Source organism: Melospiza melodia, chromosome 3, assembly GCF_035770615.1.
Source record: "Melospiza melodia melodia isolate bMelMel2 chromosome 3, bMelMel2.pri, whole genome shotgun sequence".
Lineage (NCBI taxonomy): Eukaryota > Metazoa > Chordata > Aves > Passeriformes > Passerellidae > Melospiza > Melospiza melodia.
This window is the reverse complement of record NC_086196.1, coordinates 60,379,636-60,404,353: the sequence shown is the minus strand read 5'-3', so window position 1 is coordinate 60,404,353 and position 24,718 is coordinate 60,379,636. Positions and strand designations below refer to the sequence as shown.

At 55.4% G+C, this 24,718-nt stretch overlaps 2 protein-coding genes across 3 annotated transcripts; both read left to right on the top strand.

Moving 5' to 3' along the window:
• The first annotated feature begins 568 nt into the window (after positions 1 to 568).
• NFKBIE (NFKB inhibitor epsilon) lies at positions 569 to 15,061 on the top strand. Its single transcript, XM_063151991.1, has 6 exons — positions 569 to 951; positions 11,168 to 11,270; positions 12,147 to 12,378; positions 12,551 to 12,639; positions 12,903 to 13,151; positions 13,471 to 15,061. Exons 1-6 carry the CDS (start codon positions 569 to 571, stop codon positions 13,534 to 13,536), a joined length of 1,122 nt encoding a protein of 373 aa, XP_063008061.1. The 3' UTR covers positions 13,537 to 15,061.
• An 892-nt stretch (positions 15,062 to 15,953) lies between these two features.
• SLC35B2 (solute carrier family 35 member B2) lies at positions 15,954 to 23,245 on the top strand. 2 transcript variants are annotated; one of them, XM_063151989.1, is made up of 4 exons: positions 15,954 to 16,020; positions 18,709 to 18,901; positions 19,113 to 19,273; positions 21,120 to 23,245. In XM_063151989.1, exons 2-4 carry the CDS (start codon positions 18,745 to 18,747, stop codon positions 22,056 to 22,058), a joined length of 1,257 nt encoding a protein of 418 aa, XP_063008059.1. In that variant the 5' UTR covers positions 15,954 to 16,020; positions 18,709 to 18,744; the 3' UTR covers positions 22,059 to 23,245. The 2 variants fall into 2 exon arrangements, with proteins under 2 accessions (XP_063008059.1, XP_063008060.1); XM_063151990.1 differs by lacking the exons at positions 15,954 to 16,020; positions 19,113 to 19,273 and having other exon boundaries at positions 18,821 to 18,901.
• The last annotated feature ends 1,473 nt before the right edge of the window (positions 23,246 to 24,718 follow it).

Here is a 24,718-nt window from a genome sequence, read left to right as displayed (position 1 = left end):
GCACCTCTGCTGCAAGTGACATCCACCATATTGTTTCCCACGGAGCCTGAGCTTCACCCAGCACCTGCACAGGCTGCAGCATCCTCACCCACACACCGCCTGCTCAGACAGGGTCCCGCTCCCTGCCCTGGCAGACCTGCCCGCTGTTCGAAGAACCCAAACCAGCCGGGCAGGGGGAGGCAGGCCGAGGGCAGAGCGGCGGGCCCGGCCCGGCCCAGGGCAGCGCAGCGCGGCCGCCTCCGTGCCCCGCGCACCCCGGGTGCCGGCCCCGCTGCCGCGGCCGCCGCCTCTCCTCCCCCTCGGCGCTTGTGCGCTGCCCCGGACAGCAGGGCGGGAGCAGCGGCCCCGGGTTGTGCCGGGGCGGGGCGCGGCGGGGGAATCCCGGCCGGGCGGGCCGGGCGCGGCTGACTCAGTGCGGGCAGGGGCAGGAGGCGGTGGCGGAGGCGGAGCCGTGGCGCCTTAGACCCTGCGCCGGCCGCCGCTGCCCGGCTTTCCGGCCATGAGCCCCCCGGCAGCGGGGCCGGGAGCGGGACCCGGGCCGGGCCGGGCGGACGGCGGGCGCTGAGCCATGGCGCGGGCGGCGGGCGGCAAGGAAGCGGCGGGCTGGGAGGGCGAGGACGGGCAGTGCGACTCGGGCATCGAGTCGCTGCGCTCGCTGCCGGGCGGCAGGGAGACCCCCGCCGCAACCGAGGGCCCCCCGGCCGCCCCCGAGGAGACCCTCGCCGAGGCCGCCGCCGCCGAGGAGCGGCTGGATTCCAGCTACGGCTCCGGCGCCCTGCCCGAGGCTCTGCCCGAGGCTCTGCCCGAGGCTCTGCCCGAGGCTCTGCCCGAGGCTCTGCCCGGGCTGCCGGGGGCTCCGGGGGGCCGCCCCGAGGAGCCGCCGCCCGGGCCCGAGGGGCTCAGCCGGCAGCAGCTGGACGCCCTCACCTACCTTTCGGAGGACGGAGACACGTGAGTAACCCCCGGGGAGCTGCGAGCCATTGTACCCCGGCCCCGGCTGCTCCCCTGGCAGCGGCGGGGAGCCGGAGCCAGAGATAAGCCAGGCTGTGTTTGCCGCGGTCCCCAGCCCTCCCCCGAGGAGCATCCGCTCAGCCGTGTTGTTAAGGTCTCCCCGGGCCCCTGTCCTAAGAGCCTCCCGCCTTGCCTTGGTGTGCGTGGATGCTTGGCATCCTGGTTTGGGTGGGTGACCCCTCTGACCCTCCTGAGGTGTGAGAAACACCCTGAGAGGTATCTGAGGCAGGTGCAGCGGAGTGAGCAGGAAGAGAGGCACACCATTATGGACCCACCATAGAAGCCCACCTCTGGGGCTGCTAGCAACTAGAAGAAAGGGGAGAGCGAATCAAGCCTCCCCCACTCCCTCTTCCCCAGAGAATGCACCGTTTCCTCTACAATGGGGAAGGCTTGGCTGCGTGAGAGGGCACGTGAGCAAGTCCTGAAGCAAGATCAGCCGTGCAGGGCAAGACCTTGCGATGGCCGTGTTAGACGCTGCTCAACCGAGCAACGCGAGAACTATTTGTTCTCAGGTGGGAATCGCCTTGCTTTGCCAACTTGCCCGCAGAGCCGCGGGTTTTGGCAGAGTTGTGACGCACATCCCGATGTGGGGCTGCCCTCCTGAGCTTCTGTGACAGAGACAAATGTTTCTCTTAACGTGGGGGGCTTCCCACATCTGTAAAGCCCTCTCAAGGGCAGAGGCATCACGCCAGTTATTTGGTTTGGCTTCTGGTAATTACCTTCAGCTAATCACAGCATTTTTTCCTGTTGTACGTTCCCTCGATGGAAGGTTTTCGTCATGAGTGTACACACAGAGCGTGAGCGAAGTGTTCTCACAGCTGAGGGCGAAGCTTTGCCCCAAAACCAGGCTAGAGTTTAATACTGAGTAATGGTGCAAGAGGAAGAGAAACTTAGAGGCACTGGCATGATCAAGCAGTAGTGAGAGCAGCAAGAAAGCTCTGTCCTTGCCTGGCGCAGCACATCTGGATTGAAGCTGGGAGACAGCCTGAGTGTTTACTTCCCTGTTAGGAAAGAATCTGTGCATCTGCTAATTAGTTCATTAATGCTGACTCTGGGATCTGTTCTGAGGATTGGCTGGAAATCTCATGGCAAGCAAAGTTACACTAAACCCAGCCTCCCACACTCCCCAGACAGGCTTTCTAGTGCTGCCCTATCTACAGGCTGGTTCTGTGGCTCCTCAGAATGGAGGAGCTTTGCCAGTTTTCCCAGCTGTAACACTAGAGCCAAGGTGCCCATGGAGAGAGCCAGGCATCTTTTAATCAGAGGTGTGGAAGTAACACTTCCCCCCAGGCTTGTCTGTCATGGTGTGCCCAGGGCTCCGTGCTTGCTATTTTATTAGTGAGCCCCATAGATGCAGCTGCTTGGAGATGCTTTTAGTGCTTGAGGCTGTCTTGTTTGGTGCTTGAAGCCTTTTGCCTGTCAGACTTGCTTGGAGAGACCTAATGCAAACATCTTATTAACTAGGGAAACATTAATCAGTGGTGCCTTGGTTACTGTAGGCAGGAGAGGCTCTCAGAGGCTGCCTTTGCTCTTCTGTTTTCTCTCCCTCACAGTGCATTTCAGAACAGGAAATCTGTTAAGACGGAGGGAGGGAGCTGTAGGTTTGCTGGTTGTACAGCTCTGGGCTCACCATGTCCACACAGGAGACAGCTTTCCTGGGATCTACTCCCACTGCTGGGAAAAAAAACTATTCTTGTGGTTAGAGTGGTGAGGCTGTGGATTTGTGCCTCCGCTATTCTTGTCTCTGCTCCTGACCCTGCAGCAGAGGTAGGTGGCATTTATATTTAGAAGTGCTGAACATCCACCACTCAGGTCATTGCAGATGGGGACTGTGAGCACTCAGGAACTCATTGAACTGCCACCGGTTTTGTATGTGAAAACAAGTCAGGGCTGATAGTAATGCTAAAGTCTATGGTGCAATTGCTCATCCAGTGACAGAAGGTCCACAGAGAGAAGGGATCAGATGGCCACAGGCTACATCCCTTTCATCTGGCCAGACAAACCCATCTTCATTTCTTCTTTTCATCTCTGTCAGCAGCATGTTTCCCTGTGTGCCTTTTTTAAATGTCTGCCACAAAACAGCTCCAGGCAGAGAATTAAAATCATACTATCGTTTTATTTCAGAAGACTTGGGCAACTACACTTTCCTGTAATTGTAATTTTGAAAATACAAAAAGTCCAGGGGTTGTTTTGCCTAAATAGTTCCTGTTTCCCCAGATGCCCTTGCTGGTACTGAGCTGAGAGGAGCACTGCGCTTGCACAAAGGGAGCTGGCAAAAGTCTTGCCTCTGCATCCAACGAAAATCTTCACTGTCCATGGCTCCCTCAGACTTACCCACCTGTGCCATCTCAAGGTGTGCCTGTGTTTGTCAGCCTGGCACTTGTGGGGTGAAAACAGGAGGTGGAGGCAGAGGTGAAGAGCACATGTTTGGGCAGTTGGAGTGTCAACAGGATCCTGCTTTGATACCTCCCTGCCTGCCTGCCTCCGCAGAGGAGCGTCAGAGCCAGCAGGATGAAGCAATGGGGCTAAAGCTGTCTCTCCTTGTGCCCAAAGTTAGAAGGAGTCTCATTTTGGCAGGAAGGAAATTGGCTAACAGGAAGGACCGGGGTATAATGACCAGTGAAATGCGTGGGTGCTGTCTTCCAAGAATTATTTGCCCAAATGTCATCCTCTCGTGGCTCCCTCATGCCACAGGCAGCCCCTCTGCCTCAGGGAAGTCAGAGCTGCAGTAATAAGGCACATCAGTTCCCAAGAAGAGAGTGTGGCTCAGCTGTGAGGGCAGAAGTCGAGCATGGGGAGTGGGGTGGCAAGCGGAAGATGGTGGGTGCCCTTTGGGCAGTGATCTGTATCCTGCTTATTGTGTGGGCAGGTGGTGAACAAACCCTGTGCACTCCAACTCAAATGGTCTCCTCCAAGCATCCATCTTGTGACCTATAGCTCCAAATACCTGTCTCTTCCATGTAAACAAACTCCTTCTCTGCTGACTTGGGTCCTGATGGGACTGCTCTGTGTGGAAGTGAATGATAGTGGCTTTCCAGCTGTGGGCCTGGCTGCCTCTGAGGGGACTGCAGGCTGATTTATTGTTGTGCCCCAGCCTCCAGACCACCTCAGCCTTTGTGAGGATTCACTGAGGAAACCGAGTCCTTCCCAACCGCACCTGGCAGGTGCACAATTCCACCATCCTGGGAAAAGGATGAGTGTGGGACCAGCTCCTTGGAGGTGAAATGGGGTGTGAAGGGATCACCTGCTTTTGTTCCAGCACAAGAGAAAACCTCCCCATTTCCTTGGGCTGATGTCAGCCTCTGCCAGCTCTGGAGAGGCAGAGTTGATTCATGAGAGTGTGAAGTTAAGCACAGTTTCCTCTCTCTAGGACTGTATAGTCTATCTTAAACTTAAAAACATGTTTTCCTTCCTGCCCGTGCTGGTCCTTGGGCCGCACACCACTTTCTGCCATTGTACCTGATGTGGTGGTTATGGAAAGGCTGGGGACTGTGCCTCTGCAGGAGAGTGACTGACTGTCTTATGCAGGCTCTGTATGCAAAGCAGTGCAGCACCTCTGGAGGGGTGAAGGTTGAGGGGGACCCCAGCTCGATCACAGAAGGAAGACCTAGGCCTCCTTGAGATGGAAAATGGGACTGCGTGGTTTTGGTTGGGTGTGCGCTTCAGGGAGGGAGGAGAGCAGAGGAAGCCTGACTTCCTCCTTCCACCAGAGAAAAGTGGTGCCCCATCTGCTGATAAGAAATCACGTGCCAGTGACTCGTGGGCTGAAATGCCTTAACCAGGGCTTGGGGACAGTTAATCGTGTAAAATCAGGGCCCCATGGGAGCTGCTGTTCTGAACTGTTCACATGGTGGTAGGGAAGGGGCCTCCCTTGCCTGCACAGGCTGTCACTGAGCAGGAGGCTCATCTTCAAGGGGCCAGGAGCCACTTCTAACCATTCATTGGCATGTGCCAACCATAACCCTCTCCAGTCATGTGGTCTTGGGCTGGAGATCTTCCCTGAGCAGGGAAATAGAGGTTGTTCCCGTTTAGGTTGTCTGCTCCAGTTTGGCTGCTTTCTCACTGCTTGCCCCGCTGTACGAGGGTGTTGCCAAACCCCTGTGCATCTGGGGGAGTGCTCAGAGTGTGACAGCAAAGATAAAAGAAAGGGAAGGAAGGACAAAGAAACAGAAGACTGGAGAGACTCCGTTTTAGGAGAAGGATTAAAGAAGCCAGATGCAGGGAGCACAGCTTGTTGCTGGTTAGGCTGGGAGTCCCCCTGCTTTGCTGGGCTGTTGCCAGCTGCCCAGCAGTGGGATGGCCACAGTTAATGGAAAGTGGAGATGCTCTTGGTTTTACCAGAGAGTCTTCAGAAACCTTGCTTGACTGCCAGGATTCAAGTCCATCCCAAGTTATTCCCTAGCATGCTGCTAATTGTGGGGCATTGGAGAAAGTGAATCCTAACATGGGTCTGCCAGGAGGGAGATTTTCCTGTGTCCAGTTCCCTGTCCCTGAACTCTCAGCTCTTCCTCTGTGTGTGCTCAGGAGTTTGGTAAACAGGAGAGCTTGGTGTCCCTCTAAGCAAGGCCAGGCAGCTCTGCACAAGTTGCTTTGGAATGCCCCAGAAGTTTCTGGCTGCTGCAGGGGTCACACACATCCAGCCTTGGAGTAAAGTGGGTAAGTCCTGGCAGCCTTCTGAGCTCGTGCAGGCAGGAGGTTTTTTTCCCTGTTTGGATGACTTCAGCCTGGCCTGGAGGAAGTTTCTTCAAACTTTCCACCTGCCTAGGTTTGCCTCGGAGGTGGGGACAAACACAGGGAACTTCAGCACAGAGGAGAGGAAAGAATGGCTGGAAATTTCCGTGTCCTGGAATGCAGAAGCTTGGCTGTAACAGATCAGCCAAGGTGCAGAGGGCTTCAGGTCCTTACACTCTGCAGACAGGCTTGACTGCTGCTGGGACAGGGTTGAGCTCAGCTACTTAAACACAAAATTTTGGTTTTTTTTATTGGCTTGAGTTTGGGTTTTTTCAGTACAATGTGAAAAAATGAGGAGTCAGACCTGACTGTGTAGGAAGAGCTTGTGGGCTGTGAGCTGTGAGAGTGGCTGCTGTGTGCCTATCAGTGGGCTGTGTGGGATGCTCTCTGTCACAGAGCTGGGAAGCCCCTCTGACTGGGGCACATCCAGAGCTGAAGGGGGGCCCTGAGGCATCTTAGACCCACGGCTTGTGCCTCATTGAAAGAAAATCCTGAGCCAGTGAGGATATCTGTGGGGTTGTAAATGATTGCTAGGGTGTGTTGTACAGGCTCTGGCAAAGTCCAGGCACTTTTCTCTTGTGAGAGGCTCTCCTGACCTCAAGATATCTCTTTGTGTACAGAAACTGTAGAATGTATTTGCCTCCCAAGGAGTCAGGTGTGAGTTTGCTCTGTTTGAAACGGACTGTCCACAGCCAATGGACTTTTTGGGATGTTTGCTGCTTTTATTGAAGTTGTTCATCGTGCTTCTCTGATGGTGACTGGCCCCTGCTTGGGTGGGCTGACCTGTTTTCTGGCTTGGCCCATCTGTGCCTAGATAGTAGTGTGGGACAGGCCCCTTGTTTTGCAGGGAATGGCCCACATGCATCTGATGTGTAGTGCTTCTGCAATCCTAGAGCCACCATCTGCTCAGAAATGGAGCAAAACTCTGAAATGTGTGGGTGTAGAATCTAGAGGTTGTGAGGTCAGGGTACCTTCTTGTCCCCACCTCACTGAAAAACAGGGTGCCCACAGCCCTTCTGCCTCTCCTGCCACTCAGCCTCCAGCTTCCCTCATCCTCAAGCACTCAGACCAGACCCTCTGCAGAGCCCCCCAGGAAAGGTGAGACTGTCTCCTCTGCTCACCTCTCGGTTCTCACCCCTCACTCTGGCCCCAGGAGCAGCAGGCTGGGAAGCAGCTGCTGCCCAGACTGGAGATCAGGAATGCTGAACCCAACGTGGGTGAAAGGGATTTGCATCCCTCTAGCTGCAACCTCCCTCCAGTCCCATCCCAAACCCCCCTCCACTCAAACTCAAGGATTGCCTTTCCCAGGGAAGGGGTGATGAAACCTGCAGGGCAGGAGTACAGAAGATGGGATAAGGCAGCTGAGATCAGTGCTCCCTTGGAGCTGCCAGAGGGCAGCTGGAGCAGCTCTATGGAGCAGGGCAGCATTGCACTGGTATGTGGGGAGGAAGGAAGGGAGCCAGGCTGGGCTGGTTCAGGGCTGCAGGGCAGGATGAGCTGTGCTTGCTAAGCCACTGGCAGAGGTTCATGCTGGTGGCTGAGGAAGCGGTTAGCAGTGCAGGTTACAGGGCTGGAACAGGAGAGCAGGGTAAGCCTGGAATTCCCCTGCTCTTTTCCTCCTCCCTTTTCTCTTTTCTCTTGCTGCTGGGCCATTTCCTCCCCTGAACAAGTTTCTCTTGTGTGAATTGTTTGCATGATCTACTGCTCCACTCAGCCAAAACAAGGAGCTGGGAATGAGCTGTTCCTGCTGCAGGCAGGGACCTTATCTAGAGAGAGAAAGAACTTTTCAAAACAAATTCAGTTGAATGCTGGGTCTCCTGATTAAGGTGCTTCTGGGGTGATATGGTGAAGGGTGAGGCTACTTTGTAGACAAGGTGTCTTGCTCTGCAGATGGGGGATCTGCATGGTCAGCTCCTTTTCTAGAGAGATGGAAAAGGATAGCCAGAGAACTGGTGAGACTTCATCTGTTCTGCTTGTGTGTCAGAGCTGGGTGTCACTCCTTATGCTGTTCTCCTGCCTCCAGTCCTCATGTGTGGAAACTTTTCCTATTGGACACTTAAGGTCACTCAGAAGTTGGAGATGGACAGAATTGTGGAAATAGATACTTTCCTGTGCCTAAGCTAGGATCACTTTGGGCATGGCAAGTTCATTTCCCTGGGATATCCCCAGGGATAGCCCCAACCTCTCTGCTGCAGGGGTAGATCACTTTGTGCCGGGGATGTCCTGTGCCTTTGTGATTCAGAGGGTTGAGTCCCCTTATGCCAGGACAGAGCTGGTGAGCAAGTGGAAAAGCTGAGAATGAACCCAGCTCCTGTGCTCCTGCTGTGTTTCCCTTGCTCACAGCTCCTCCATCCGTGCCCTTTTCAAAACTCCCTGTTGCCCTTTCTGACAGTTCCTGCTGGGCACCCAGCCCTGTGGCTGCAGCCAGGAGCACTGCAGGCAAGAGCATGGGAAGGAGGGGGCAGGCAAGTGGAGGAAAGCAGAGGGGAGATGTGCAGGCAGCTGGGGATGGGCAAGGATCTGAGTATGGCAGGGTGGAGGGCTTGTTCTGGCAAGGGCACACTGCTGTGGCTGGGCACAGAGGGGTTCTGGCAGCGAGTGGGTGTCTCCATTGCCATGCCCTGGCTCTGGCACACCGTGTGCCAGCACACAGCAGCCCATCAGCAGCCGGACCACGCGGCTGCTGTGACACAGAGAGAGGTGGAAGAAAGTGGAGATTGGCACTATTCCTGCCCCTCGGGTCTCCTGGGTGTAAGAGGTTTCCTGAGTGAGGAGACAGTCCCAGTTCCTGGCTGGCAGCACTGCCGGTGGCACAGAATGCCTCAGTGCACATGTGCTCCTGGTGAGCTCCTCCCAGCCCACTGGCCTTGTGATGATTCCCCCAAGAAGCTCAGGTTCTTGCAGCCATTTCAGGAAGTTGAGGGCTGATAATGAGGAAAGGCGGGAACGAATGCAGAAATGAAAGCCCAGGAGGAGGCTGCATCCGGGTGGAGAAGGAAGGGGGAGGGGGAAAGCAATCCTTCAAAGCAGGCACATCCCACTGAGAGGTGAAAGCCGGAGCTCTGCCCAGGGGAATGGTCACCCCGGTGCCTCTGCAGCAGGGATGCCCAAACTAGCGCAATGTCAGCCCAGCGCTGAGCCTTGCTGAGCTGCAAAGGCAGCCAAGCCAGGGCAAGCGAGGTGCTGCAGGGGCAGAGGCTGCTCGGGGGTTTCCATCTCCCCCGGGTGACCGCCCCGCTCGTCCCCACATGACAGTGCAGTGTGGCGTGGGCAGTGACACAGGGGCCCGGGGGATTCCTGGGGCACCGGGGCTGTCGGCCGTGGGACACAAGCACGAGCGCTGCTCTCTCCCCTGGGAGCCCAGCGAGGCTCTGGAAAGCGAAAGCACCAGCGGTTTAAAGTTCAAGCTGAATAGCCCTGGAAAGTCCCTTACTTGAGCAGCCTTAACTCTGCTGTACCTGAAGAAGGCAGATCCTGCAGCCTCTTCCCGGACGTGGTGCCCTGGGAGCAGGTTTGGAGAAACAGGGGCTGTCCCTGCAAGTGTGCAAAGGGCGCCTCAGCTGAGGTGCTACCACAGGGACTGATGCCAAAGCCAGCAGGGAAGCTCCCTGCTCAGGTCACACCTAAGCTAGGTCAGTAAAAGCCTGATGAGGGGAGCGCTGTCCTTGCGGCTGGTTGCCTTGTTCCTGGGCTGGGCCCCTTGGCTGTGCTCTGCCTCATGGTCCATGGAGGGTGGCCAGACCCTGCCCATGGCCCTGGGAGTGCTGGCAGTGAGGGGCGCCCCATGGCTGTGCAGAGGCAAGCAAGTGTGGGTGGCCTCCCCTTCCAGCGGGGAATTCCCTGCTGCAACACAACCTGGGGCTTCCCCGGGGATGAAGCCTTTCCTGTTGGGCACAACCTGTCCCTGGCAGCAGGTGGAGAGGAACTGCCCTTTAGAAACTGTAAAGTGCACTTTGCCTTCAAAATCAGGTTTCAGCTGAAGATGCCTGGGGTTCCAGATGCTGGCTTGATCTTCAAGCAGGACTTGGGAAGAGGTCAATAAAACACATTCTTGGGGACTGGTCTTTGAGCTTCTCAGCACATTCATGTCCCAGTGCAACTGGCAAAAAGACAGCCCCAGCCTCACTTCTTGTCTGCAGTTCTTTAGGGCCAGGTGCTGTTCTCCTGTCTGTGGAGGGATGCTCTTTATGCCCCACATTGCAGGTGGCATCCCAAAGCTGTCTGGAGAGTGGGGTGTCTTGCCAGGACTGGCACAGCTCTCACCCTCCATCTCTTGGCCCTGTCAGTCTCCATCAAAGCAGCATGGGTGGCAGAGCCCAGCCTTCAGTTTGGAGCTGGTTCTTTCCAGAGACGGAGGCCACCCAGGGCCTCTGGTGCAGTGGTGAGGGTCAGGAGGCTGAGCTCATGCCTGCCCTGCTGTGCAGAGTGGTGCAGAGTGGGAGATGCTGCCTGCTGACCACGGTGGCCAGGTTTGACCTGTGGGGGCTGCCCTGTGGTGGGAGGATGGGCCCTTCAGTGTGGGGGAGCTGGGAGACAGGAGGTTGGCAGGGGAGGCTGGAAATTCCCTCTCAGCGCTGCCTCTGTTCTGCTCTCACTTCTCTTCTGACTGTGCAGGGGCCGTCTGGAAACCAGACCTGTCCTTGGGCTGGGGGACTCGGGTCTCTGGCCACCCCATAGCTGTGGGGACCACAGTCCTGAGGACCAGAGCTCCCTGCTTGCCACCAAGCTCTGAGAGCTGCATCCCTGGTGTCCCCTGTGCTGGCGGGCTGCGTGCCAGCCCTGCCATGGCAGTGCTGAAAGGGAAGGATGTGGGGGAGAGAAGAGGAAATCAGTGTGGGACCGGCAGATCGCCTGCCATATGGACTGTGCTATGCAGGTGATCTTGGACCAGCCCTGGGCTCCTGCCCAGCTTTGGCCGTTTGCCTTTGTGGAGGGAAAGCAGAAGTACAGTGTGCAGCTGGCAGCAGGGAACTGGAATTCCCCGGGTAGCTGCCAGAGCCCAGACCTCTCTCCACAGGCACCAAACCCAGCTCCTGGACTCTGGGAAAGACATCCCAGGCTCTTTGGACCTACACCAAAGGCTTGAGGCCTGGCTTTGGGCAGTGCCAGACTGAAACTCTACACATGCTGTGAGGTCTGAGGGGGGACCCTGTGCTGCTTAGCAGGGACAGGAAGGACTGTTCCCCGTGGGGATCAGAGTGAAGGACTGCCACGTGGAGCCTCAGAACATGTTCCTGCCTTGGCCCTTTGCTGAGCTTCCCCAGAGAGAGGGCAAGATGGAGTACCTCCAAGCTGGAGGGAAGGAGACTGGAGGAAGCAGGGAGATTATTCCTTCATGCAGCAGGGAAGGATCTCTGCTCCTGAGCATGGCACTTGGGACTTATTTTTCTTTTTTTTCTCTCCTGTCACCATTAACCCTCTATAGGTTGGTTCATCTGGCCATTATCCACTGTGTCCCAGCTGTAGCACTCTGCTGCATCGCTCAACTACCCAGGGAGGTGCTGGAGATCCAAAATGATCTTTTCCAGGTATGCTGTTGTGATAGGCAGAAGATGGGAGGAAGAGAAATGCCACAGGCTGTTCCCTGCATAGCTGCTCAATCCATCTGTCCCTTCCCCAGGAGCCCACACCTGCTTCCCCCAGAGCATGGTGAAGGTCCTGTGTGTGCAGCCTCTTTGCAGGGGGGGGAATAAGGGAGGTGGAGATACCCTGAGAGAGAAGTGTGACAGCTCCCAGCACTGTGGGGGGAAGAGTTTCTTTGCAAGGCCCCAGGACATTGCAGACAGCCATGGAAGAGGCATGGCTTGAATGTGGCAGGGTGGATAACTTGGGAGAATGAGATGTCTCCATGGGTGATCCGTGAGCTGAGGTGCAGGGGAACAGCAAGCCGTGTGACCCCACCAGTGCCAGCCACATGTAATGTCACCACAGGGATGGGGGTGTCCTCTATGGCAGTCAGCTCTGGCTGCCAGGCTAGCTCCTGGAGACTGCTGGGGCTCAGCATACCTCCTGTACCTAGGGCATCCTCCCCTGTGGCAACAGCTCTCTGGCCACACAGAGAAACACTACTTTCCCAGGCATTGTTCTGGGAAAGGACGTGAGAAGATCAGAGAAAAGAATGAGAAACAATTCTTATCTTAACTTACTACACCTAGTATTGTGAACACGTTGAATGTGTTACAGAGATTTGTTTACCAAAGGGCAGTTTCTTAATTAACCAATAGTGATAGTATTTTAATTAGAGGACCAGTTAGGTCCAGCTCTATCATAACTGTCTATAAAAGCATGGGTTTCTTAATAAATTAAAAAAAAAATCAACCTTCTATAAATGATAAAGTCTATATCACTTATTACCCAGCCAGGGACCCCTTGTGACATCTCTCCCCTCTCTAATTTCTCTGCAGACCCCTCTCCACCTGGCTGTGTACCTGGAGCAGCCCAGCGTGATCCAGGCACTGATCCACAAGGGAGTGAACCCCGGGCTGCAGGACCGCAATGGCAACACCCCGCTGCACTTGGCCTGCGAGCAGCAGCACCTGCAGTGTGCCCAGCAGCTGCTGGAGGGCACAGCCACACCGGATGGCACTGCTCAGCCCCGTGGGCACCACCAGGACCTGCAGCTCCAGAACTGGCAAGGTGACACCTGGGGGCAGCACAGTGGCAGAGCTGATGGCCAGATTAGGGCAGAGACCATGAGATGTGTATGCAGGGATCCAGGAGCACAGCAGAATGGGAATGCAGCTGGGATTGGTATGCCCCAGGGTGGTGTGGGCTGACTGTGGCTCTCTCTTCTGCCTCCCCATCACAGGCTTGGCCTGTCTGCACATCAGTACATTGAAAGGGAACATCCCTATGATGTCTCTGCTGCTGGAGAGTGGTGCCAACATTGATGTTCGGGTAAGACTGAGCATGGTGTGATGTTTTGTAAAGGCTGGGACGGTGGGTCTTTCCTTTGGGCACTCCCTTCAGCCCGTATGAGGCTTGGGAGCACTGAATTTTGAGGGAGCAGAGAGTAAAGGTCCTTGAGAGATTGTTGGGTGCTGTGACAGCAATCAGAGTGGGGACTGCCCTCTGCACCCACTCAAGGGGGTGTGGGTGGGTGCTGCAGGGCCCATCTGAGGGGACCCCCCACCCACACCCTTGTGATCTGTGGGTTGCAGGAGGGCACGAGTGGGAAGACCCCGTTGCACCTGGCTGTGGAGTGCCACAACCGTAGGGCTGTGCAGTTCCTGCTGCGCCACGGGGCCTTCGTGGATGCGCAGATGTACAACGGGTGCACTCCGCTGCACCTGGCCGTGGGCCGCAGGGACGCTGCCATCGCCGCCATCCTCTCGCACTCCGGGGCTGACACCCTGCTGAGGAACATGGAGAACGAGACAGCTCAGGACCTGGCTGATGGCAACGATGATGTGAGTCTCTGTGGGGGAAGCCTGTGGCTCTGCAAGTGTGTCAGGGGGTGCAGGAGTTGGATGATTAGAGGGACTCTCCTAGGAGGAGTTTCCAGCTGTTCCTGTCCTTCCCTGTATGTTGTAAGCATTGGCTCTGTGATGTGTGGGATAACTGCCTTTTGCCTCGAGCCCTAGGAAAAGCCTAGATAGGGCTTCTTGGCACTTCCCTGGGGATGCGGGAGGCTGGAGGACTGGGTGGGGGGAAGATTTGGGCCCCTACCCCAGCTTGGTGGAGACACAGCCCTGGATGCTTACATGTCCATACCCTTGGTCTTTGCAGCTCCTTGCCTTGCTGCCCTTCGATGACCTGAAGATCTCAGGGAAGCCTGTTGTGTGCTCTGAATGAGCAGATGGACTCCTTTGGCCCGTTGGGCTGCCTCCTTCCTCTGTGCTGCTGCCCTGCTGCCCACTAGGATCTTGCCTGCCTGCATTTCAGTGGGAGCAGAGACACTTTGGGAGACTTATCCCACTGCCCCTCCCCTCTTTGGAAAAGTTTTGTTTGCCTCAGGCTGCCGTCCCAGATGGAAGAAGGCGGCATTATGAGCACTACACAGGGGAGGCTTTTCTTTTAGAATTTGTGCACTGCAGCAGGACTGAATTTCTCCTCTCTGCCATGGGGCTGACTTGTGGGGATCTCCAGCATACACAGGGAAGGAGCAGGAGAGGACTCATTCTCACACTGTGGGCCGGACAGAGCATTGTCTGGCACCCCATCAGAGTGCAGTGTGAGGTGAGGAGAGTCAACACTCACTCTAATAAACGTTTGTTGTTGTTGTGGGCACCAGAGGTCTCATGTGATGTAACCCACCGCACACCCCACAGCGTCAGGAGGCTGTGCATCACCGCGGGGGCTTGGGGACACGAGGCTACAGGGCTTTCCCCAGTCTGCCTGCTCCCTCAGCCCTTCACACCACAGAGGGCAAGTGGGAGCACAGGGCCTTCCCCTCTTGCAGAGCCTTTCTAGTGCTCAGGGGAGGCTGGGGATCCCAGCAAAGTGCTCTGTTCCCATGCTGTCTTGCCAAACATCTGCCTGCAGGCCTGGAGAAAGAGCACAGGAGATGCTGAAGACCAGGTTGTGGATCTCTGCTTCTGCCATTGTGCCTTATGCCTTTCTGCTTTACTGTGCTGTCATTTCCTCTCTCACAGAGGACAGGAAGATCCTGCCCCCTCTCCTCCTTGGAAGGGGGTTAAAAACTTAGGGTATGGGTCTTCCCTGGCTTTTAGATCCTCCCAGGCCAAAAGTGGAAGAGGTGGCAGCATTATCTTCCCATCCCTTTTGTTGTTCAGCTCACCACCCATCCCTGCCACTTACTTCTCCAGCCAGAGGAGCACATGCAATGCATTAGGAAATCAGCCAAAGGTGCTGTGAGAATGGAGGCACAGATGACTTACCCCATCTCAGCCAGGAAAATTCCCCGCTTGTTGCTGGGAGCAGCTGCTATTGTTTGGGACAAATACTGGATGGTGCAATCGACCAGGATGCTCTAGAGTTAGCTCTTGTCTTCTTCCTCCCTTCTTGTAAGGGAACCCTGTCAGGAAAGCAACATAAGGACCCCGCAGGCCTCGGGACCTTGCCTGGTTTCCTCAGGAGTCCACAGTTGGATTGCTCTGTTTCTTTTGAGTCTTTGCCTCTCGCCTTCTGGCAGGGCCTCAACCCTGCTGCAAACCCATGGGGCTGTTTCAAGGACATCTTTCACAAGGGACACAAGGCACTTCCAGGCTGCCCAGAGAAGAGATGACTGGTGCTGCGGGGCAGTGTGGGGTGGTGTGCCCAGGGCTGTAGCTGGGAGCAAAGGGAAAAGGCAGAAACAAGTCATCTGCACTTTTTTGTTTGTTTCGTTATTTTAAAATAAAACTATTTGTTTTAAAAAGGTGTCTTGTCAAACATCACTGGGTGGCCACGTGCTGGCTCCAGCCAGCCCTGCATCCATGCCTGGGGCTGGGATAGGGGATTCAGAAGCAGGGCTACAGTAGGTGCCAGACTGACTGCAGTCCCTGGGCAGCACCTGTGCCAGGGACAAGCTGTGGCTGTGCCCAATGCAGGGCGAACCTGAGACAGGGGGCAGGAATCAGCCTGGGGGTCAGCTTTGAAGGCTTTTAGCTTGGATCAAGAATAATGTGGCCATCAGGAGTAGGGAAGTCATCATCCCTCTGCAGTTGTGAGACCTCCCATCATGTCCTGTGTCCACTTCTGGGCCCCTCACTTCACCAGGGTGCTGGAGCATGTCTAGAGAAAGGCAGCAGAGCTCGTGAAGGAAGGGTTTGGAGCAAAAGCCCTATGATGAGCTGCTCAGGGAGTTGGGAGTGTTTAGCCTGGAGATAAGGAGGCACAGGGAACCTTGTCACTCTCTACACCTCCTTGAAAGGCGGGTGTAGCCAGGTGGGGATCGGCCTTTTTTCCAGGCAACCAGTGCCAGGACAAGAGGACATAGCCTCAAGCTGTGCCAGGGGAGATTTAGGTAGGAGGAATTTCTCTACAGAAAGGGCGATGCGACATTGGAATAGACAGGCCAAGGAAGGTGGTGGAGTCACCTTCGCTGGAGGGTTTAAGGAAAGATTGGCTGTGGCACTCAGTGCTACGGTCCAGCTGAGATGGTGGTGTTCGCTCATCGCTTGGGCTCGATGATCTCAGCTCTCTTCCAGCCCTTTGATCCTGCGCTCCCGTGACCGCGGCCCGCCCCGCCCCGCCGCGCCCCGCCGGCCGCGCTGCCTCCGGAGCGGCAGGGGCGCTGTGGGGCGCGCAGCGCGCCCGCCGGGCGGGGTTCCGCCGCCGCCCCCGGGAGCGGAGCCGAGGGGAGCCGGCCGACACCGGGCCGGGGCCGGGCCGCAGGTGGGTAACGAGGCCGGGGCGGGCGCAGAGGGCGGGCCAGCCCGCGGGCGGCAGCTCCCGGCGAAGGCTGCGCCGCGCTGCCGGCCTGCTCGCTGCGAACGTGGCCGCCGGGCAGGGAGGCGGCGCCGGGGCCACGCTTGTCCCGCAACCGGCCGCTCGCTGCTTCTCCCGCGGGGCCACCGCAGCCTCGGGCAGAGGAGCCCCGGAGCGGCAGGCGTAGGGCTCGCCCCTCCCGGGAGCCCCGCGCCGTGCCCGGGGCGGGGGTGCCCCGCGGGCGGCGGGGAGCGGCGGGGAGCGGCGGGGAGCCCGTGCCTCTGCTGTGGCCCCCGGGCAGAGGCGGCCGTCCGCCGTGGGGGGACAGGGGCAGGCAGCCCTGCGACCCGGCTGCGTGCAGGGACAGGGAGATGCCGAGATGTTAGTATGGACTTGTCAGCTCCAAGCTTGCATTTGACCTCAGCCCTGCCAGGCGCTGGAGGCGCGCTGAAGAGTATCAGGGCTGTAGGCAGGGATCTTTTTCAGAGCCGGGACCCAGACTGTCCATGCCAGGCAGCGGGCTGGGTGCCAGCCCGGCTCTGAAGCGGTGCCTTTGAGAGCTGCCCTTGCAGTGCCCAGGGGAGCAGCGGCCCGCTCCGTTGTCTCGGCTCCTGGGCTGCTCCGCAGAATAAGGCTCCTTTCATGCCTCAGCATGCTCCCTGCTCGGCCCCCCCGCTTTCTACCTGTAACACTGGCGTCCCTGTTCCTTCCCAGCCTGGGCAGAGAGGGCAGGGGCTGCTGCACTGAGTCAGCTCTCAGGGCCTGGGAATTGCTAGCGCAGGCATAGAGAGCCATTGTCCCTCCATAGCCTCCTCTTCACGGTCGCTGTGGGAAAGCGGAGCTGATTCTCCGCCCATGGCAGCGCTGCAGGAGCTGGCGGGGTAGCAGCAGGCGCAGTCGTGCTGAATGGAGCTTGCACAGTCCCTCTCAAGTTGCAAATGTGGTAACAGACCCTGTCATTTATATCCGACTTCTGCAAAAGTGAACGGTGTTTCTGCACCCCACCGCCAGCCACAGTTACTTAATGCGGACAAACCCAGGAGCACTGAGGCCTGGTTTTGCATCCCACAGCATCTGTACAGCCTGCGATGGTGCCCCTGCAGCAGGAGTGATTGAGTGGAGGGGTCAGACTGTCTTTTCCAGGGAGGGGGGAGACAGAGGAGTAGGAAGCAGGCAAAGAAATCCACCCCTAGCCACGTGCACCTCTCCCTGGTCTGGGAATTTCTGTCTTTTATGTCACAGAAGGGAGTTTTCTGGGTGAAACACAGCCCCAGCTTTGGTCAGGTTATTGAACTCCAAGGGCCTGGCCACAGTAGCTGAGGATGAGAAAAGTCCCTGAGGTCTTTCCTAAGAGGTTGATGGGAGCGCTTGCTCATGAAATGGCAGGGGACTTTCTTGCCTTTAAAGTCCTTAAAGTTTGTAATTTTCTAAGTAAAGTCCCTAAGTTTGTAAATTTCTGTTTGTAAGTTTCGTGTGGGGGCTACTAGAGGTCACAGTTATACAACACTGGGGCCAGGTACACCCCTAAATAGGGCCTAATTCCTCTGACTCGCTTGTTTCAGATGGAGGCGGAATTAACATCTGTGTCTCTTTCAGTCACAGGAGCTTTTCAGGTGTGTGTTTATGTCGCCAGCCCACAGCACTCTCACCTGGTCCCCAGGGAACTGGGAGGCTTTTTCAATTGAGGGAACTGGGGCAGGGATGTAGCACGGACCAGGGAAATGTTCTACCCTGCTGCAGGAATCTGCAGCCTGCTTTGTGAGGGGGGATGCAGGTGGCCTTGGGTGTAGGAAGTTGTTGCCTGCTTGCTCATTCTGTTGAGTACCTGGTGCCCTGAATATTGCAGGTTTGCCTCTGTGAGAGAGAGGACAGTGAAGGGAAGAACTCCTTCAAGGACTAGTGAAGCTGTTTTAAAGCTGGCTAGATGACTTCCTACAGCTACAGCTGAAGAATATCAGCTATACCTCATTGCATAGTCCTGGTAAAATCCCAACCAGACAGCTGGTAGGAAAGTTCCTTTCCAGTCGTGCTTTCTGGCTGTGTTTTGTCAAGTGGGTGAGCCCTGGTAATTTCCTCTGAGCTGTGAGGAATGCCTTGGCACACTTCCAGGGCTGCATGGGGAGGTGGGGGAGGCTGGCAGCCCCAAACCCTGCCTCTCATCCATTCACCTGGAGGGGAAAGCTCTGAACCGTTTGCTTCCAGAGAAAGGTTGCTCATTGCCACAGGCTTGAAACATGAGCTTTTAGGTAGGAGTAAATTCTTCTGTTCAGTGACCTTTTCCTTTTCCACCCAAAAGCTGTGCTAAAGTTTAACTTGTAAAGGTGAGGTGTGAGGTGCTCCTTACATTTGGAGTAAGAGTGTAGTCAAAACCAGATGGTTACAGCAGTGTTCTCTCTAATCCTGGGAATCCAGGTTTCTAAGTCCACATGTTCCAGAGCAACGACCCTTACCAGAAGCAAACACAGATGTCTGGCCTGTGCTTTTCATCTCCAGAGGGCTCTTCCTGCTCTGTGTGCTGCCAGCATCACTGTTGTCACTGCAGTGGGTCTGGGTGGCTGTATTACAGGTGATGAGGATCGGGCTGGTGTTTCAGCATGTGGAGTGGAGCTGCCCATGTACCAGCAGCCCACCACCTGCCTCTTTCTCTCTCCACAGATTTTGCATTCCCCTCCTGTGGCCTCCCTCCCTGCGATGGCTGCAGGTGAAGAGATCGCCCCTGCCCTGCAGGACTCATGGGGGGACTTCTGGCTCTTCCGCTTCTTTGTTAATGCTGCTGGCTATGCCAGCATTGTGGTACCGGGCTTCCTCCTCATCCAGTACTTCAAGAGAAGGAACTACTTGGAGACAGGTAGGAGCAGGAGCTTCCCTTCCTCAGCCTCACCTCTCACAGAGCTGTGTCCCAGTGCTGTCCAGATGCTATCCTGAAACAAATTTCTCTGAGGCCCCCGTGCTAGCAGATCTGGAGGCTAGTGAGGAGGAAGGCTTCACGTCAGGCTGGTACAGCATGTGGTGCCCAGACTTTGGTTAATTATGTCTCCATCTTCTTTTATCCTGTTCAGGCAGAGGCATTTGCTTCCCTGTCATCAAATCCTGTGTGTTTGGCTCTGAGGTGAAGTCTGTACATCAGGACGATGGCTCCCTGCCACCCCGAGCAGAGCCCACAGAGTCCTCCACAGCCCGACAGGTCTTCAAGCTGCTCTTCTGTGCTGCTGGTCTACAGGTAGGGGTCCTGTGCATGTGTGGTTGTCCCATTCTGCAAGGAGGAAGTGGCCAGTGACTGTCAGTTCCTTGGAGACTGAGCATGCAATGCTGTCCTTGATCAAGGCAGGGTTGGAGGATGGGAGAGGACATTCCACCTCCAAGAGCTGTGGAGGTCCGTTTAGCTTTTGTCATTTGGGTTGGAGCATCCTGTCTGATCACAGTCCTCTAGAGCCTCTGAAAATTCTGTGATTCAGCAGGTTGTTAAGGCTGCTTTTGTTCTGGCTCTGATGTCAGATCAGCACATAGTTTGTGCCCTCTTTTATCCCAGGCTCTCCCATGGGTCACTGTCTGGGGCTGATGCATTCTGCCTTGATGGATTGAATTTGAGTACTGGAGAGAAAATACTTAATTCAGCTACAGATAATCAGGAATTTAAAATCTTAGATTCCCCAAGTCTCAGTCACAGCCTGAGCATCATCAGGAAGGGCAACTTTTTTGATCTATGAGGACAAGAAATAGCAGTGTGGGCAGTGAGATAGAAAAACCGAGGTGTCCTGCAGCCAGGAAACAATTCACTCTCTGGGTTACTCCCCCAGTCTATTCAGACATGCTGTGGGCCACCAAATTCTTCCGTCTCTCTGTGTCTTACTTTCTTGGGAGATGTGTGGTGAGAGGAAGTCTGTTGCTTCTGTGAGAGGCTTGGTGTTGCACCAAAAGTAGTGGAGATGACAACCACGACAGTGATCATCCCTCGTGGACAATTTTGTCTGCTGGTTTTGAAATTAGAATTGATTTGGATGTAAAAACCAGGCCTAGGGAGCTGGAAGTGAAAACCAATGCAGAGCCCACTGGGAAAAGTGCCAGGACCTGCCGCAGGGAGCTGGCACCAAAACCGCAGTTGTTTATCAGTGGTGTTCCCTGATTCGGTCAGTCTGGTTCCACAGGCTTAAAGCAGCTCAGAGCTAACTGCTCACTCTCACCAGGATGTTTGCATTGTGGGCTTTTCTCCCCTGCCCACTGAGCAGCAGTGTGCTTTGGAACAGGATGTTCCTGGTTGTAACCACATGGATCAGCAGGTTGGCTCAGATGGGTGGAGTGGGGGGTGGTCCTGTCTCCCAGTGTCTCCGGGAAGCATTGCCATGCAGAGGGTGAGCAACGCTGCGGATCTCGGGACTTCTGCTGCTCAGAGTGACCCTGAGATGCGTTAGAAAGTCTTGTTTCCCAGCCTGGCAGTCAAAGAAGGAGTCAGAATTCTTCTGTTCTCATTCTCAAGGTTGTTTATTGTTTATCTATAAAATTCTTTCTCTGACCCGCCGAGGTCCGTTCAGCAGGTCAGACAGAGGCACTGACTGCCCTCGGGGCAGTGTTATCTTTTATACTAAAAGCTACATGTACATTATTTACCATAACTTCCCAATACCTATCACCTATGCTAGACAGTGAGTTTCTACCTTAAACCAATCCAAAAGCATCACAGCAGAAGATGGAGTCCAAGTAGAAGGAGAAAGACTGGACATGCCCAGATTCCTCCATCTTGCCTCCTGAACCCCCATTCTAAAAACCCCAAAAAATCTATTTTTCATCCTGTGACAAACTAATTCTACTTAGACTTTCGTGGCTTGCAGATCCTCATATAAGGTTGATAATTTTTTCCATGGGTTATAATCAAAGTCACAGGCATCTTGGGCTCTGTGCCAAGGTCTCTGAGCCCTTTGGCAGGGGTTCAGGCAATCCAGGACAGCCAGAGGGATGTCCTGAATTCCGACATGGGGAAAGCAAGGATCTCCTGGGGTCTGTTCTTCCTGTTGTTGCTGGCAACTGCTGTTGTGGGTCCTGACTCTGCCTGTGCTCCTGCTGCTTTGCAGATTTCCTACCTCACATGGGGTGTCCTCCAGGAGCGTGTGATGACGAGAACGTACGGTGCCACTGAAACAGACCCTGGAGAGAAGTTCAAGGACTCCCAGTTCCTCGTGTTCATGAACCGCATCCTGGCCTTCACAGTGGCTGGTCTGTACTGCGCCCTGACCAAGCAGCCACGCCATGGGGCTCCTATGTACAAATACTCCTTTGCCTCCCTCTCCAACATCCTCAGCAGCTGGTGTCAGTATGAGGCACTCAAATACATCAGCTTCCCCACCCAAGTGCTGGCCAAGGCCTCCAAAGTGATCCCAGTGATGATGATGGGCAAACTGGTGTCACGCAAGAGCTATGAGTACTGGGAGTACCTGACTGCTGCCCTCATCTCCGTGGGGGTCAGCATGTTCCTGCTCTCCAGCGCTCCTAACAGGACGGTGTCCACTGTCACCACTTTCTCTGGCATAGTGCTCCTGGCTGGCTACATCATCTTCGACAGCTTCACCTCCAACTGGCAGGACGCTCTCTTCACCTACAAGATGTCTCCCGTGCAGATGATGTTCGGTGTCAACGTCTTCTCTTGCCTTTTCACCGTGGGCTCGCTCTTGGAGCAGGGTGCCTTGCTGGAGTCGCTGCGCTTCATGGCCCGCCACTCGGAGTTCACCGCCCACGCCGTGCTGCTCTCCGTGTGCTCCGCCTGCGGCCAGCTCTTCATCTTCTACACCATCAACCAGTTCGGGGCAGCTGTCTTCACCATCATCATGACACTGCGGCAGGCCTTTGCCATCCTCCTCTCCTGCCTCATCTACGGGCACACTGTCACTGTGGTGGGTGGGCTGGGCATAGCCGTTGTCTTCATGGCCCTCTTCCTGCGTGTCTACGCCCGCAGCCGCATGAAGAAGCGCAGCAAGAAGCTCCCGCCGGGCGAGACCCCTGTTCAGAAGGTCTAAGGAAGCTGAGGCCATGGCATGTAAGCCATGCCTGCTGTCCTGCCTCCACTTGAAGGGCATTTGCTGGATTTTCTCAGAACCCGCTGAGAAGAAGAGTGGGGTATGGATAGGCAGGACCAGTGACTCAGTTTTCCACCTGCTTTTCCTGGGAAAGGGGCTGGAACAAGCCCAGGAAACGCTCTGGGCTGACGCAGCTCCAAACCTTTCCATTTGCCTTAATAGGTTAAAGACTTCAGCCAGGGCACAGGCCTGGGGACACACCAGCATGGGGCTGCTGGTATTTCTGCCCCACCTCTGTCTTGTGGCTTCTCCCCAAAGTCACTGATGAACAAGGGAACTCTTCCCTGGCACTGTCTTGCCTCTGGCTAAAGCTCCTCCATTTCTGTTAGTACTACAGAGCTTGGCAGGAGGAAAGGGCAAGCAAAACACTAGGTTTCTTTTTGAAACACCTCTGAGAGAGGCAAGTCCCAAGCTGAGCCCATCCAAGGGTGGGGAGTGCTCTTCTCCATTCCAGGAGGGGCTCTGGGTAGTACAGGCACAGGCGAGGGAAGGACTCCCAGCCTGTCCTACCCTAAGCCTGGGATCTGCTCTGGGAGGGCACTGCAGTGAAAGCCAGTACCTCCCAGTTTGGTTTTATCAATTCTTTACCCCTGCTCCAGGACACTTTTCTTTCCCCCTCAGCCCAGGCTGATTTTTATGCAGCACCTGAGCTGGACAGTTCCCAAGGCTTGCTGAGTCCTTTGAGGTTGCTTTTTGGTTACATCTGCTGCTGTTACAGGCCAAAGGCTGCACTGCCCAGAAGCCCCGGCACCACCTCGGGCTCCCTCAGTGCCGTGGTTTCTGGGCTTTGCAGTTGCCATTCAGACAAGCACAAACAAGCCCTTTTTCCTGCCACCTGGAGGCACTGGCCCTAGTTTTCCCAGGGGCTGGCCAGAGTCTGTGCCTGGAGGGCTGGGACACGGGGCAGAGCCTGCTCGCGGTGCCTTGTTCCTGCTCCACAGACAGCCGGGGATGGAGCAGTGAAAGCTGTTCCTCCCCACAAGCCTGGGTTTTATCTGTCAATCCTTTTCTCATCAACACAACCTGACTGACAAACCAGCAGGTTTTGGTACTTTTGCAAGGCAACTTTTTTCTCTTTTTATTTTATTAAATTAAAAATATGCTGCATATAGTGCCATGGGTGTAAATGTGGGTTGGTTTTTTTTTTTTTGGTTGGTTGGGGTTTTTTTCCATGTACTTGGAAGGAGGGAAGAGATTTCCAACTCTTCCTGTGTCCCTAGTCTCTCTGGGACAGCGGAGTTGTCTTTCCAAATACAGGCGCCTCTCTCTGTCTTTGCCAAGGCTGGCTGCACTCCAAGCTGCAAGGCCTGACAGGAGATCATTGCACACTCAACTGGGGAGCACAGCCAGGCTTGGAATGCTGCTTGTGCTGGGGGGCAGGTGAAGGAGCCATTAACCTGAGCCTAGTGTGGCTCCTAGGTTCTCTCTGCATGGTGCAACTTAAAGAATTCCCAGTGGGTGTAGCTACCCAGAGGTGATACAGAGGCCTGCTGAGCACATGGCAACCAGGGCCAGCGGTGCTGCAGCACTTTGTGGGCTGTACTGCTGCAGCCAGAGCCAGGAGAGGCTGGAGGTGTGGAAGGTCCATCCTCCTGGCACGTGTGGGAGGCCTGGTGAAAAACTGTGTGGGGCAAGGGCGAATATGGGGTCAGAGACAGGGCTGCGGCCTAACACAGCTAGGGAAAGGGGACACTCAGGTGAGGGTTACAGGGGAAACAGGGGAGGAGATTAGGAACAGTGGTGATGTAGTTGAGCCTGGAGGGATACCAGAGCTGGTGCCGAGCACAGCCCAGGCTTCAGAGCACTTGGCTCTCCAGCAGTTTTACCAGTGCTCCTTTTCTAGCTCTGAGCTTTTAGAGGTGCCTGTACAACCTCACAGCTTTTCATCCTGCCTTACAAATTCACCCAAATGTCTGCACTCACCATCTGCTGACAGACTGAAAATGGAATGTGATTTCCTTTGATTAAAAACAAAACAACAAAAACCCACATTGCCAGGTTAGGAATGGGATACAATGGGATAACCTTTATAATTTAAATGTAGATTTAAACAAAACATTAGTGGAAAAAGGAAACCCAGGACATTAACTTAAGAAGTTAATTTTGACTGATTCACTATTTGGCAATACTTGCTATTGAGACAGAAATCCTGAATTTAAGCAATTTGCTAGCTCAGCTCCACAACTGCCCTAGCAGGCTGCACCCACACAGCTGCCACATGGGCAGCACAGTGTCTGGGTGTGCACAAGGGATTCCAGCAGGCTCTGCCTCCCTGTTGAAGATGGATACTTGCTAAAGCCCATTCCATTTTGTGCCTGTGGCAGCTGGCATGTGGGCAGCAAGAGAACTTAATGCAGCACAAGAAGTTAAATGTCACTTTTCTCTGACAAACCCCAAGGGCCATTGTGGCCAGGGGTGACAAACCTCACAGACTGGGACTCAGTGCAAAGGGCAGCTCAGTCAGAGGTGATGTCCCAGGCTTCTCTTCTAGGACATAGATGGAAAGAAGGCAGATACTTCCCAACACCCAATGGCTGCAGAAGGCTAGAAAGGGCAGGCTGGAGGTGGGAGGAAAGGATTTGAGTCTTTGGCCCAACAGC